This window comes from Symphalangus syndactylus, chromosome 11 (assembly GCF_028878055.3).
Source record: "Symphalangus syndactylus isolate Jambi chromosome 11, NHGRI_mSymSyn1-v2.1_pri, whole genome shotgun sequence".
NCBI lineage: Eukaryota > Metazoa > Chordata > Mammalia > Primates > Hylobatidae > Symphalangus > Symphalangus syndactylus.
Window position 1 is genome coordinate 135,477,316 of NC_072433.2, and position 15,386 is coordinate 135,492,701.

General features: G+C 57.9%; 1 protein-coding gene across 3 annotated transcripts; it reads right to left on the bottom strand.

Moving 5' to 3' along the window:
* Window positions 1-239: 239 nt before the first annotated feature.
* On the bottom strand, window positions 240-15,354 carry DBNDD1 (dysbindin domain containing 1). 3 transcript variants are annotated; one of them, XM_055232938.2, is made up of 4 exons: window positions 15,178-15,354; window positions 3,647-3,793; window positions 3,190-3,330; window positions 240-1,873 (listed from the first exon to the last, which is right to left on the bottom strand). In XM_055232938.2, the coding sequence occupies exons 1-4, from the start codon at window positions 15,206-15,208 to the stop codon at window positions 1,716-1,718; spliced, it is 477 nt and encodes a 158-aa protein (XP_055088913.1). In that variant the 5' UTR covers window positions 15,209-15,354; the 3' UTR covers window positions 240-1,715. The 3 variants fall into 3 exon arrangements, with proteins under 3 accessions (XP_055088913.1, XP_055088911.1, XP_055088912.1); XM_055232936.2 differs by lacking the exon at window positions 15,178-15,354 and adding an exon at window positions 6,650-7,463; XM_055232937.2 differs by lacking the exon at window positions 15,178-15,354 and adding an exon at window positions 4,516-5,143.
* Between the last annotated feature and the right edge of the window lie 32 nt (window positions 15,355-15,386).

Sequence of the window (15,386 nt, forward strand, 5' to 3'; positions counted from 1 at the left end):
TTACGTGCACGTGGGGTGGGACTTTCACTTCCTTAATGATTCCTTCTGTTGTGTGACTTTGGGATTGGAAATCTAGGACACTCATCCCCCAGATGTGACCCAAGTGAGCACAGCAGAGCCCTCGGGCTGCTGCAGCTGGGGAATGGTGAGGGCACAGAGCCCAGGGCAGCTCAGCCCCTGCCCCTCAGCAGGCACCTCGTTCACTCTGGTGTTGGAAAGGAAGAGACTGCGGCCAGGCCTTTGAATGCGCAGTGATGCTTTAATCCCACTGTTTGCAAACGAGCTCTGTGGAAGCTCAGCAGGAAGGATGGAAGATGGGGAGGAAGACCCTGGCGGGTGGAGGTGTGGCCAGGGACACAAGGCTGCCTTTATGGGACTGAAAAGAGAAAGCTGCTGGGCTCTGTGTGACTGGAAACCAGGGAAGGAGACCTGGCTGAGGCAGGAACTGGGTTCGCCAGCAGTGCTGAAGGGCAGCGGGTGGCTCAGAAGTGGGAGCAGGTGCCGCCTCTAAAGTCCCGTACACAGAAGGAGCTCAGGGCATGCCTGGGGCATCTCCAAAGCTCTGCTGACAGTGAAGGCCAGGAGCCTGTTTCCCTTCCCCAGAAGTGTGCTCATGGGAAATGGGGCAGGGGGCAGGTTGGCTTGGGGATGGAAAGTAAGCTTACACTTTGATATTAAACTCATTCTTTGACTTGCTGTCAGGCAAGAAGCCCATTCTGTGAGCTTCAGCACAAAAGCATTGGGAGGGCGTGAGCTGGGGCCCCCAGACACCCCCAGAGCAGAGGGAGCAGGGCCTGTCAACCTCCTGTGCTGCTCCCGGACACAGACCCACGGGGTCCCATGGGCCCCAAACCTGCCCAGCAAGTTTAAGGGCCGTGGGCAGGCCATGTAGCCGGGCAATGGGATGTGAGCAGAAACGAGGATGTGGCCTCGTAGTGGGTGCAGGACAGGGAGAGGTGAGCCCCACCCCGAGAGCATTCCGGGAGGTGTCACCAAGTCTCCGAGGCAGTCTGGTGATATTTGGTGTTCTGAGCTAAGGAGGGAATGGGCTTGTCTGTCACGCAGGGGCCAAGAGAAGCAGGTGCAGGTCTTAGAGCTGAGCCTTGGGGAGGGGACCCTAGTGAGACAGCGCCTCCGTGGAGTAGAAGAAGGGGCAGGATGGAAATCAAGGTGGGAATTTTGGGGCCGCTTCTCCGTGTGCTTTGCTGGACAGCACATTGTCCCATTAGCCAAACCCGCCTCTGGCTTCTGAGCTTGGTAGCACAGGAAGACGCGAGGTTGGGGCAGCCCCAGGAGTTCCTGGAGTGGCTGTCACAGGCCTGGGTCCCCTTCCCCCAAGGCTGCCATGGGCCACTCCATTCCTCACCACGTTCCCGGCAGTGACTCCGTGACGCTGCCTTCCTGACGCAGGGCCCAGGAACAAGCTGGACGTAAGGCCACTGGGCTGTGCTTGTGCTGGGGCTCCCAGAGGCATCCAGGGGCCCCGTTTGTCCCCCAGGAAAGCCGGCTGGTCTCCAAGTGAGGCGAAGACTCGTGCCCAGCAGACAAGGCAGGTCTTGGGGCGGGCAGAGAGCCGCCCCCAGGGTGTGTGTCAGGAGGTGACGGCTGGAGCCTCGTGGGCGGGCAACGTGTGTCTGCTGGGTCAGGACTGCCCAGATCTGCCATCGTGGTGTTCTGACCCCATCCCTGCAGGACCTGGGGCAGGTGGAGATGGCCTAGTCCTCTTGGGGCCTCTCCGCAGTGAGAAACGTGTCCAGGACTGTGGCCTGCCGCTCGGGGTCGCCTAGGGGCTGCTTCTCGCGGTTCTCCTCAGCCCTTGTCCTCGTCCAGGAAGGGGAGCGGAGGCAGCCAGCCCGGGGCAGTGGGTGCAGACCTAGGGGGATGTGGGAAGGGGAACTCAGTGTGGCCGAGAGGCCTGGGGGATGCCGCTGAGCTCCAGGTCCCGCCGGCCTCCTGGGCCAGGCATGCACACATCTACCTCTAGCAGGAGGCCCCCACTGCACACTGGCCCCACCAGACAGGTGGACATTGTGGTCTGGGTGGGGCCTGAGCAGGGTCTTTTCTGGTGCTCCCGGCGTCACTGTACAGTTGAGGCTGAGCCTCTCCTGCCTGGTCAAGGGACCCTGGTGGGGCCTCCCCAAACTGTTCCCCGCGCAGGTGTCCCACCTCAGCCAACCACCCCCCGTCAGCCCTGCAGGCCTCTTGGAGCCTCCGCCCCATCATGGGCCTTGAGTCTCCCCGGTGCAGGCTCTGTGGGGCTGGGGATTCGGGTGGGCTGCAGTCTGAGCCCCTCACTCTACCTCCCCAGCCACAACAGCCATGTCTGGGCTCATGGGCTGGGTGGGAAGAGTTGCCGCCAACATGGAGCTGGTGGGAACTGGCAAGGGTCAGGCAATGGCCTTGTCCTGGAGGTGAGCTGGGGGCTGGCTCGACAGGCCTCATTCCCTCCCAGACACCTGGGGCTGCAGCAGCCCGGGACACACAGGCCGACACCCCTTCCTGACACCTCCAGGAAGCATGGGAGCAACTGGCCGCTGGCAGGATTCACAGTGGGGCTGGTCCTTCTAATGAGGTCCTGAGTGGCCTGGGGGGTCGGGAAGCAGAGGCTGGGCCAAACTGTCCCATGCGGGGAAGGCTCGGCCCTGATGCTCTCATAGTTACTGAAGTTCACACAGGTCACGTCAGTGTCCTACACTGGTCACTGTCAGAGACTGAGGACACGCTGTGGCATCCTCATGAGCGGTGAGTCCTGTGCTCTCGTCATGGCTTAGGAAGGAGACATGACAATGGCCATGCTGGGGGCCCTGCTTGCACGCAGTGTGAGGACACCGGAGCTGCCTTCAGGCCAATGGCAACGCTTCCGTGGGAATCAGAGGAAGTTAAGTGAGCTGAGGAGGGGCCCGGGCTGGTGATCACCCCCACCTTTTGTTCTTGGCCCAATTTATGATGAAAATTCATATTCATTAAATTCTGCTTTTGAGGGGACAGTGGCTTTAGCCTTCTGTTGCTCACTTGAAGAGTAAAGTTTTAAGCAGCTGTGATGGGGAAATTGCTTCAAGTTGGGCAAATAGCAGCGTGGTGAAATGAAGTGGTGATAGATTCTTGCTAAAACACACGGGAGCCATCCCAGGACTTCCCAAGGGGCCTCAGCCCACCACGCACACCTCCCAGCCCTGATGCCGGCCTCACCTGCTGGGGACTCGGTGTTGAGGTTCTCGTCGTCCGAGTCAGCAAAGACCTCGGCCAGCTCCTGGTCGGACATGTCGGTCAGCTCAGTGAGGTCCAGGAGGTCGAAGTGGACCTCCAGAGAGGAGACACTGCTCAGAGGCTCTGAGGGCAGAGGGGGTGCGGTCAGCCCTCAGGCCCGCCCGCGAGGCTGCTCAGAGCCCTGGGGGTCTAGGAGAGTGTGCGCTGTGTCCTCGCACAAGGCTGTGGGTGAACCACAGCTTCCCGCAAAGCCCACACCAGCAGGATCTGATGAGTGTTGCGTATACTCATGACTAGAAGGCTCCCACTTGACAGATGGTGCAGCTGAGGCCCAGACCCCCCAGGGAGTGTTTGGACAGGAGGTGGCCCCTGCTGCCTTTTCTCCTGGGGGAGCTCATGGGGTCCCCATAGAGTGCGCTGGGCAGGGAGCAGTACTTACGCCTCCTCTCTGTGACCTGCAGGAGCCCCGGTGCTGGCACTGGGATGCTCCCCACCTCCTCCTCCACAGGCGTGTGGCCATTGTCCCCTGTCCCCCGGGCTGGGACGCCCAGCGCAGCCTGCGGCACCTCAGCCTCCTTAACGATCTCTGCATCCAAAGACACAGGGTGTCTGTCACCTTGAGATCCACAGCGCTCCCACATCCCACCAGGACGCGGGGCTGGGTGTGAGGACTTGGCACATCCAGTCCTTTGAAACTCTGGGCAGTGACCAGCAGGTGATGGGATGGCTGGGCTTGTGGCCTCATACCTGGACTCCAGACAAGGGGCTGGGGGGCTTCAAGGAGGCTGCCCCTTCCCCTTGGGCCCTGGCCTCCCTAGTGAACAAGGAATCTGAGATCCAGATCACCCTTGGTACTCAAGCACCTGTGGAAGCAGACATGCAGGCGTGGAAGTTCCTGGGCCCGCATGGCTGTCCCCAGTGCCGTCCGTGGAAGCAGACCATGCCGGCGTGGAGGTTCCCCCAGGGCCCGCGTGGCTGTCCCCAGTGCCGTCCGTGGAAGCAGACCATGCAGGCGTGGAGGTTCCCCCAGGGCCCGCGTGTCTGCATCCCAGTGCCGTCCGTGGAAGCAGACATGCAGGCGTGGAAGTTCCTGGGCCCGCGTGGCTGTCCCCAGTGCCGTCCTGGCCTCTGATTTCTAGCTTGGCCCAGGGTCCCCTGAAGGATCGCCCGTGGATTTCCATGTCCAGCCTCTTGGTCCCCTTCAAAGCAGAACAGCCCCTCTCCACTGTGGACTGACTTTTCCTTTTAAAAACTGATGTTGTATTTGAGTACAGAATGATACATTCTCATTAAATGAAAGTTACAAACCAGGAGGAATAGGCAGGCCTGCCATTCTGTGATCCCTTAGCCACCAACCACACCTCACAGTTTCGCAAATATTCTTCCAGGTTTTTCCCATGTTTATTTTTTTTACTTTCTTTAGATGGAGTCTTGCTCTGTCACCCAGGCTGGAGCGCAGTGGCGCGATGTCGGCTCACCGCAACCTCCACCTCTCTGGTTCAAGGAATTCTCCTGCCTCAGCATCTCGAGTAGCTGGGATTGCAGGCACCCGCCACCATGCCTGCCTGCTAATTTTTGTGTTTGTTTTTGAGACAGAGTCTCCCTCTGTCACCCAGGCTGGAGTGCAGTGGTGCAATCTCGGCGCAGTCTCAGCTCACTGCAACCTCTGCCCCTTGGGTTTAAGCGATTCTCCTGCCTCATCCCCATGAGTAGATGGGATTACAGGCACGCACCACCACGCCCGGCTAATTTTGTATTTTTAGTAGAGATGGGGTTTCACCATGTTGGCCAGGCTGAACTCCTGACCTCAGGTGATCTGTCCGCCTCGGCCTCCCAAAGCGCTAAGATTACAAGGTGTGAGCCACGAAGCCTGGCCTCATTTTTTTTCACAAATGTAACTGTACTTTTTTTTTTTTTTTTTTTTTGAGACAGAGTCTCGCTCTGTCACCAGGCTGGAGTGCAGTGGCGTGATATCGGCTCAGTGCAGTCTCCACCTCACAGGTTCAAGTGATTCTCCTGCCTCAGCCTCCTTAGTAGCTGGGACTACAGGTGCCCGCCACCATACCCAGCTAATTTTTTTTTTTTTTTTTAATTTTTACTCGTGATCGGCCGGGCGCGGTGGGTCACGCTTGTAATCCCAGCACTTTGGGAGGCCGAGGCGGGCGGATCACGAGGTCAGGAGATCGAGATCACGGTGAAACCCCGTCTCTACTAAAAATAAAAGAAAATAAAATAAAAATTAGCCGGGTGTGGTGGCGGGCGCCTGTAGTCCCAGCTACTCGGAGAGGCTGAGGCAGGAGAATGGCGTGAACCCGGGAGGCAGAGCTTGCAGTGAGCCGAGATTGCGCCACTGCACTCCAGCCTGGGCGACAGAGCAAGACTCCGTCTCAAAAAAAAAAAAAAAAATTTTTACTCGTGATCCACCCGCCTTGGTCTCCCAAAGTGCTGGGATTACAGGCATGAGCCACTGAGCCTGGCCCAACTGTTTCTTTTTTATACTTAACTATTCTTTTGTCAGATGAGAGCAGGAGGCCCCTTGGCTGCTGACCCAAAGCCAGGGACATTGGCGACTCTTATGTCCATCCCTCCACAGATCCCCTCAGCCCCCCTCCCCAGCTGCTCACCCTCATCCAGGGCCACGTCATCCTAGCAGCCACCTCACTTGCCTCAGGCAGCCAGTGAGCCCTGTTAGCCAGAGTCAGGCCTGTCCCTGGGTGCATGCTCCCCCTTTGGCCCTAGGCCCTGCAGGTCCATCTCTTAGGGAAGAGACAAAGCACTCGCTTTCTTCCCCCCACCCATTACCCCTGCAGGAACCCGTTTCCAGAGGGCCCTCCTTCCCTCAGCTGCTTCCTGGACCCTGCGTGGCAGGGGCCTTCTGGGGACACCAGCACCTCCCACCTGAGTGGGTGCCTGGCGCACGCTTGTCAGATGGACAGGTGCCCTCCCGCTGCCGCCAGCAGCACCCCGAGGACCCTATGGGGTATTTTTGGCAGCCCTCAGTGGTGAGCACTGATCGTAGCTGGGTGTGCTTAAAGCCAAGGGGAGCAGCTGCTGCCATGAGGCTTTTGCTGAGGGGGCTGCAGCTGGGATTCACAGCGCCAACATCTGCCTGTGAGGGGTGGGCCTGTCCTCCCCCATGGCACTAGCTGGCAGCCTAGATACTGCCAGGTGGGCCTGGTGGGTCTGCAGCGTCTGTCCCAGTGCACCCCCACCCCTCCCCAGCAGAGCCAAGGGAGCTGAGGCCCGCAGGTACCCGGCCTCCTGAGTGAGGGGCACCGGTGCAGGGCTGGGAGGTCCCCAGTGGCTTAAGAGCTGGGCAGTGTGGTTGTGGGCAGGTGGCCTGGCAGCGAGCTGAGTGTTAGGCTCTGCCTGGGGGCAGCCCTGTGGCCTGACAGTGTACCCTCGCCCCATCGGCCACGTGATCATTTTGTGGCCCACCTGCCTCCTGTCTGAGAAGCCGAGTGCTGTGTCATCGTGTGGCCCATTTCAGGCCTGGGGGTTGGGCGGGCTGGACGGGGCTTGTGGAATCTGGTTTCCACCTTTCCACTGGCATCTGGAATGAGGTTTCTGAGCATCCTAAAGGGTCAAGTTACTGATGTCCTGGCCCACCCCCAAGCCCAGCATGGATACCTGCCTGCCCAGGGGGCACAGGGGACAGGGCGTGAGATGTGGACTCCGTTCTAAGGCTGTGAGCAAGGGGACCTCCCGGACATCAGCAGGAAGAAGCCTGCTTGACCACTGTCCATAGCGCTGAGGGGGCGTCCAGGGGAGGGGACTCCCCCAGGAGACCCAGCCTGGCCCTTGGGCCCTTCCTCAAGGAGAGACAGTGTAGCCCGAAGCCCCAGCCCACAGTGTGTTCATGTCCTGCTGGACTGTGCTGTGGTCACAATTCCAAAATGCTTCCACACAGCTCAGAGCGGTGGCCGTGGCTGCAGAGGGCGTAGCTCTGTCCTAGCCTCGAGTCTCAGGAGGGTGCTGCAGCCGGCCCTGAGGGTGCGGCAGGGGCCTCAGACCTGCCAGGTACAGGACAGAGCAGGCACTGACCCAGAGCCCTGAGAGCAGGTAGGAGTGGGGAACCAATGTGCAGGGATGTCAGTCACCGGCCAGGAGGCCCTGCTGTCAGGATCCCCAGCTGAGGAAGGCTACAGGGGCTCTTACCTCCCCAGGTTTACAGGCCAGGCATGCCCTCCGTGGGCACCCTCACCCCAGAGCAGCACTCTGGGGTGTAGCCATCAGCTCCACCTCTGTCCCTCCCTGCCCCTCCTTCTGTCTTGAGGGGCACCCCCTCCCCTCCTCTCTCTCTCTCTTTTTTTTTGAGATGGAGTTTTACTCTTGTTGTCCAGGCTGGAGTGCATTGGTGCGATCTTGACTCGTTGAAACCTCCGCCTCCTGGGTTCAAGCGATTCTCCTGCCCCAGCCTTCCGAGTAGCTGGGATTACAGGCATGCACCACCATGCCCGGCTAATTCCGTATTTTTAGTAGAGATGGGGTTTCTCCATGTTGGTCAGGTTGGTCTCAAACTCCTGACTGCAGGTGATCTGTCTGCCTCGGCCTCCCAAAGTGCTGGCATTACAGGCGTGAGCCACTGCACCTGGCCTCTCGCTCTTTTTTAAGACACAAGGTCTCACTGTTGCCCAGGCTGGAGTGCAGTGGTAAAACCATAGCTCACTGCAGCCTCAACCTCTTGGGCTCAAGCGATCCTCCCGCCTCAGCTTCCTAAGTAGCTGGGACCACCACTCCTGGCTAATTAAAATTGTTTTGGTAGAGACAGGGTCTTGCCATGTTGCCCAGGCTGGTCTCGAACTCCTGGGTTCAAGCGATCATCCACCCTGGCCTCCCAGCCCCTCCTCTCTGGCAGCCCCCTGATATCAAGGAAACCTGGGGCAAGAGCAGTTCTGCAGAGAATCTCTGGGGACAGCACCCGCAGAGGCGGGTGGGGCCGGTGGTTCTGTGTTAATAATGACAGCTGGGTGTGGTGGTGCACACCTGTGTGGCAGCTACTCGGGAAGCTGAGGCAGGAGGGCCGCCTGAAACTCAGGAGGTCAAGAATGCAGTGAGCTGTGATCGTGCCACCGCATTCCAGCTTGAGCAATAGAGCGAAACCCTGCCTTAAAAAAAAAAAAAAAAGACAGTGGCTTATGGTTTTCTAGTACAGTCCCAGCATTCTGTATTGACTAACTCCATTCTCACCTCCCCCAATTCCCAGCTACATGGGGAAGACTGAGCTTTGTACTTGAGAGGAGGAAGATGAGGCACAGAGTAGCTCAGCATCTGTCCCCAGCATGCAGCACAGGGCTGGCCACGGACGCAGCTGGAGCTCTCAGCCGTCACCTGTCAGCCTGCAGCAGAGGGAGCAGGAAGTCCCCCACGTGCTGGCTTAGGTTCCCTGGGTCCTGACCTGGGGGGAAGTGGATCTCTGAAGGAAGGTGGGACAGAGGTGGAGTCTCCCCTTGTAGCCCCCCTCTCACTGGGCGGGGCCCGTCATCTAGACGAAGCCTTTGATTCACTCATTCACCCAACCAAGACTTCCGAATTGCCCTCTGTTCTGGGGACATGGCATAGACAAAATAGATGATTCCTGTCCTTCTGAGGGGCGGTCGGTGCCAGTGAGCAGTGCTGGGCTGTGCTCCCATTTTAGGGAAGATCTGGGGAGGGCGCTCTACCAAGACTCGGAGGAGGAGCCTGGAGGTGGGAGGGAGCTGTGTGATACGGGGCGGGGGTGGGTGGGGACGTGCATGAAGGCCTGAGCAGAGTGCATTTGAGGACAGCTGGGGCTGTGAGGCAGGGCAGGTGTGGTGTGTGCAGGTCGTGTGGACATCGTCAGGACTTTGGTTTCTACACTGAGTGAGCTGAGAGAAGCTGCTGAAGGGTTTTGAACTGAGTGGGACAGCGTCTACCTGAATTTTTTTTTTTTTTTTTTTTTTCTGAGACGAGTCTCGCTCTGTCACCCAGGCTGGAGTGCAGTGGCACGATCTCAGCTCACTGCAAGTTCCGCCTCCTGGGTTCACGCCATTCTCCTGCCTCAGCCTCCGTAGTAGCTGGGACTACAGGCGCCCGCCACCACACCCGGCTGATTTTTTGTATTTTTAGTAGAGACGGGGTTTCACCGTGTTAGCCAGGATGGTCTCGATCTCCTGACCTCGTGATCCGCCCGCCTCGGCCTCCCAAAGTGCTGGGATTACAGGCGTGAGCCACCGCGCCCGGCCTTTTTCTTTTTTTGAGATGGAGTCTTGCTCCGTCGCCAGGCTGGAGGGCAATGGCGCGATCTTTGCTCATTGCAAACTCTGCCTCCTGGGTTCAAGCGATCCTCTTGCCTCAGCCTCCTGAGTAGCTGGGATTACAGGCGTGCGCCACCACACCTGGCTAATATTTTTTTTTTTTTTTTTTTTGAGACGGAGTCTTTCTCTGTCCCCCAGGCTGGAGTGCAGTGGCGCAATCTCAGCTCACTGCAAGCTCCGCCTCCCGGGTTCACGCCATTCTCCTGTCTCAGCCTCTCCGAGTAGCTGTGACTACAGGCGCCCGCCACCACGCCCGGCTAATTTTTTGTATTTTTAGTAGAGACGGGGTTTCACCGTGTTAGCCAGGATGGTCTCGATCTCCTGACCTCGTGATCCGCCCGCCTCAGCCTCCCAAAGTGCTGGGATTACAGGCTTGAGCCACCGCGCCCGGCCTAATTTTTGTATCTTTAGTAGAGATGGGGTTTTACCCTGTTGGCCAGGCTGGTCTCGAACTCCTGACCTCATGATCCACCTGCCTTGGCCTCCCAAAGTGCTGGCATTACAGGTGTGAGCCATCGTGCCTGGCCAATACCTGCATTTTTACGATGAGGCCAGCAAGGGCACAGTCCAGCAGGAGGTAAGTCTTTAGGCACCCTCTGCTTGTGCTGAGACGGGGGCCCCAAGCAGGATCTCAGTCAAACAGCAATCCCCTTCCCCATCTTGCACTGGAGAGGGGCATGGGAATGCCAGCAGTCCTCATTATAGATCCTGGGGCCCCAAGGGGCCACAGACAGCTTCTGGGACAAAGGTCTAGCCCTGTGGAGCTGCACAGCAGCCCTGTGTGGAATGAATATCATAGTTAACTCTTAAGAAGTATGTTTTTGGCCGGGTGCGGTGGCTCACGCCTGTAATCCCAGCACTTTGGGAGGCCAAGGCGGGTGGATCACTTGAGGCCAGGAGTTCCAGACCAGCCTGGGCCAACATGGCGAAACCCCGTCTCTACTAAAAATACAAAAATTAGCCGGTGTGGTGGTGCGTGCCTGTAGTCCCAGCTACTCAGGAGGCTGAGGCAGGAGACTCGCTTGAACCTAGGAGGTGGAGTTTGCAGTGAGCAGAGATCATGCCACTGGACTCCAGCCTGGGCGACAGAACAAGACTCTGTCTCAAAAAAAAAAAAAAGCATCTTTTCATATTTCCACATTCCTGAGACAGCAACACATCTGTAGCTGATGGTGTCAGCATTGATGGGATCCAGTCCTGTAAGCATTTGAAGCCACCATGTGTCTACTCTGATCCTTCCCCATCTCCCTTTGGCAGTGGCCTGGTCTTTATTCTGTAAACTCTGGTGCCTTGGCCTGTGTTGAGGCTTTGGGGAAGGAAAATTTGGAAGATGCAGCTTTTGCCATCAGGACACTAATTTTTTGGCCAGAAGAATGTGATACCAGGGACACACAAGACCTGAGCCCCCAGGAGGGGCAAGATTGATCTTGGCATGAAGAGTGTGCAGGTGCTATAAGGCACGCTTGTGGGTCCTCAAATGATTGAGCCTAGTGTGTAATACATGCAGCATACAAATATGTGTTCTTTGACCATATCAGTAAAGTTCTGGTCAACAGTAGGCTATTAGCAGTTAAGTTTTTGGGGAGTCAGAAGTTCTATGTGGATTTCTGACTTTGAGGGAGGTTGGCGCCCCTGACCCTTACGTTGTTCAAGAGTCAGCTGTACATGCATGTTCATAGCGTGATTCACAGTAGCCAAAAGTGGAAACAATCTAATGTCCTCGGTGGATCAATGGATAAACAAAATGTGGTCTGTGCCTACCATGGAGTGAGATTCAACCCAACAAGGACGGCGGCACCGACACAGGATACCACGTGGATGAGCCTCATCACCTCATTCGAGTGAAAGAAGCAGGCCCAAAAGGACAAATGCTGCGTGACGCCGCCCTACGAAATGTCTAGAACAGGCAAGTGCATAGAGATTCCAGCAGTGACTGTCAGAGGCTGGGGGGTGGGCAGTGGAGAAGGGGAGAATGGGTATGGGTTTTTTTCTGGGGGGCTAATGAAGATATTATAAAATTAGATAGTGGTGGTGACCGCACAATTTTGTGAATATACTAAAACAGTGAGTTGTACACTTTAAAAGGGTGAACTTTATATGTGAATAATATCTCAATTAAAAAACAATCCTCAATGGAAACAAAGGTTGATCTTGGCTGGAGGTGATAGGCAAAGCCAGGAGGAAATGACAGATACTCATATACACTGTGAGTCAGCCACACACCAGACCCCCAGGCACAGCCCCAGAGCAGGCTGGGACCGGGTAGAGCGAGAAGCATCAGCTCTAAGCAGCTTGTATCTAGTTCATGGCTGCATTCCTGGGACCTAGCACACAGTAGGTGCGCAGTAAACAAATTAGGGTGAATCAAGGAGCCCACTAGCCCACGGTTAGTGAGAAGCTGTGCTAGGAATCACCCAGGCCTGTCTGACACCCTCTCAACAAGCTTGTGGGAAGGAGACAACTCCTCACGGGTGAGACCTGCTGCTTTTCCCAGGGTGGGAAGCAGAGGCTCAATGCCAGGCAGGCATGGGGGTGGGTGCTGGCAGCCCCCAAGGTCTCCAGGGCCAGGGCAGAGGCAAGCAGGTGTTTTCTGATGCCCCAGGAAAGACCCCAGAGTGTGGGGTCACAGCAATGTTCTGGTCCTTACCCCAGCACAGCCCTTATCAAGGGGGACCCAACCCCCTTGCAGGGGCTGCTGGTGCCCTGGCTGATGAGTGGGCACTGAGGCAGCACCTCAGTGAGGGAGCCAGGAGTTGGGGTGCCTCAGCCCGCCCCCCTAGGCTTCCCTAAGGGCTGATTGCTGATGCCCTGTGTTCTGCTGCTGACCTATTTTCCAGCACATTCTCGACTGGGAAACTTGGCCCAAATCCTGTTCCCTGTTGTGTGCCCAGGGCCCTGCCCAGAGCATCGAGGAGGCACTTGGCACACACCACTGTATGGATGGATGAGCTAATGAAGTGAATGAATGAATATCATAAACTAAATGGCTGGAAGGAGAGATGGTCGCAGAGGCAGGGACTACCTGCCCCCCTTCCCCCAGCACCTTCCTCTCTGGATTTGGACCCCCAAAGTATTTCAGGGATGCTGGAGTGGTCCTGTCTAGATTCTCAGCCTCCTAAGGATCCCTCTCTTTCTGCCTGTGGACCCTCGGGCAGACTGAGTTGGGGTGGGTTACAGCCCTGACTTCCAGGTGGGGCCCTCAGAGAGGGCACATGTCACATTCCTGTGCACACGTGCACCTTCGTGTTCTGTACATTTCATATTAAGAAATCATTAATTCCTTTAGGTGCAAAAATATTGTTTTAATAATGCTTTATAAAAATCATATTTTGGGCCGGTTGCAGTGGCTCACGCCTGTAATCTCAGCACTTTGGGAGGCCGAGGTGGGCGGATCACGAGGTAAGGAGATTGAGACCATCCTGGCTAACACAGTGAAACCCTGTCTCTACTAAAAATACAAAAAATTAGCTGGGCGTGGTGGCGGGTGCCTGTAGTCCCAGCTACTAGGGAGGCTGAGGCAGGAGAATGGCGTGAACCCTGGGGGGCGGAGCCTGCAGTGAGCCGAGATCGCGCCACTGCACTCCAGCCTGGGCAACAGCGAGACTCTGTCTCAAAAAAAAAAAAAAAAATCATATTTTGCCGGGCATGGTGGCTCACCCCTGTAATGCCAGCACTTTGGGAGGCCGAGGCGAGCGGGTCACGAGGTGAGGAGATCGAGACCATCCTGGCTAACACAGTGAAACCCCGTCTCTACTAAAAGTACAAAAAATTAGCCGGGTGTGGTGGTGGGCTCCTGTAGTCCCAGCTACTGGGGAGGCTGAGGCAGGAGAATGGCATGAACCCAGGAGGTGGAGGCTGCAGTGAGCCAAGATCGTGCCACTGCACTCCAGCCTGGGCAACAGAGCGAGACTCCGTCTCAAAAAAAAAAAAAAAAAAATCATATTTTACAGATATTTCTGAATTATTTACCAGTGAAATAATATGGCTAGATTTGGTTCAAACCACTAATGAAGGGAGGTTGGTGGTCGTCTGGAGAGGAGGCTGTGGGCCTGGGGGCTGGGATATCACACATGGGCCTTTGTCCCGCTATTCCCTCTACTTTTGTAAGGTTTTCAAAAGTAAGTGATAAGTTATGACAGTTATAGTCACCAACGTGTGATCTCATGAGGTTCCACAAAGTAGGCATCACTGGCCACTTTGCAGACAAGGAAACAGGCGTTGGTGTCAAGAGCGTGAGCCCTCAGTGGACAGGGCCCTATCTTCCCACTAACTACCTGTGCACTGATTGAGTCAGGTATCTGAAGCCCCCAGCCAGTGAGTGATGGGCTCAGAAACTGAACCTGCTTTCTCTGCCTTTTAAGCTGCTGGGAAGTCCTCCTTTTTTCCCAAAGGAGGTAGGAGAAGAGATTAACCTCCACTCCCAAATGCCTTGGGCTCCCACAGCCCTGCAGGGGAAGCAGAGCTGTCTCCACTGACAGACATGGAATTTGAGGCTCACAGGAGCCTGACTGCCCACAGTTCACAGCTGGAAACAGCTCTGAGGCCCCCAAGCCCTCACTCCCAACCTCCAGGCTTCCTATGTCCACAAAGCTGCTACTGGGAATACCCAAGGGCCTGGGACTATCAGTGTTAAGAAAGAGCCCTGGTCCCTCCCACAAATGACAAATCAAAACCCAAACCCACCAGCCCTGGGGCATTCGTCCCTACACCTTGGAGTGCAGATACACAGGGTGGGTGGACCTGCTCCTCCCGGGGACAGCCCTTCGGGCTCCAGAGGATGCCACTGTGTGTGGCTGGGGGACTGAGAGGTTCCCATGTAGTTACAGAGTGGCAGGCTGGCCTGCCTGTGCCCTCAGGCACCTGCTGGCTCCCTGGAATGGGAGATCTAGGAAACCAGGAGGTGGTGGGCTTGGCTGGGCAGGTGGAGGAGTCTGTAGTTTGCATCCAAGTTCCTACCTAGGCAAATGGAACCCCGAAAGCCCTTTCGGAAAAGGCTCTGATTGGGAAGGGGGAAGGTTCTGAGAGCTTCCCGTTACCGACTCCAAGGTCCTGCAGTAAGGCCTCCACCATCAGGGCAGGGAGCGCTCCACGCGCACCTACCCTCCCCGTTGAGCGTGCGCCCGGGCCGCTCCCGGACCAGCCACCCTTGCAGATCTGGAGCCCCCGGCAGGCCGAGCCCGCGCATGCCCCACGCCCCCAGCAAGACCATCTCAGCCCCTCGCCCCTGGCAGGATCCCTGCCCGCGGTCTACGGCCCTCGCCCCCCGGGACTCGCGGCTGGGCGAACAAAGCGGACGCGCTTGCAAGCGGCCAGCGTCGCCCCCACGCCCCACCGACAGGGACCCCAAACTCCAGCCCCGGAACGCCCCTCCCCCGCTCCCCGGGTCACCGGCTGGCTTGGCTGGGAGGGGGCTCAGGACGAAACTCCGGGCCACCCACCAAGGAGCGTGCCGGGCACGGCTTCCCGGGCCGGGAGCGCAGAGAACAAGGGGGCGGAGACTCGCTTTGGGTGCCCCCAGCCCCGCGCGGGGACCGCGCCTGGGAGGTGCCCCTGGCCCACCGGACGCCCCCGAGCTGCCAAAGGGGTCTTCGCGACTCCCGGGAGCCGCGAAGGGTGAGCCCTGGGGGGAGGGGCTGCGGCTCGCTGCGGGGAGGCGCTGCTCGGGGGTCTCGGGGGCTGAGGCTGAACTCACCTCCGGTGCCGGCGCCCTCCGGGGGCTCCATGCGGCCGGTGGGGTCTGGGAGGGGCACGGGCGACGGCGGCGTCGCCTGGCCCGGGAGCCCCAACAGCTGCGGCAGCGACTCGGCCCCGGCTCCGGGCGCCGCGCATCGGGGCAGCAACCGGGGGGCCGCGGCGGCAGGGAGGAGCCCGTGGGGCGGGGCGCGCAGCTGCTCCCGGGCC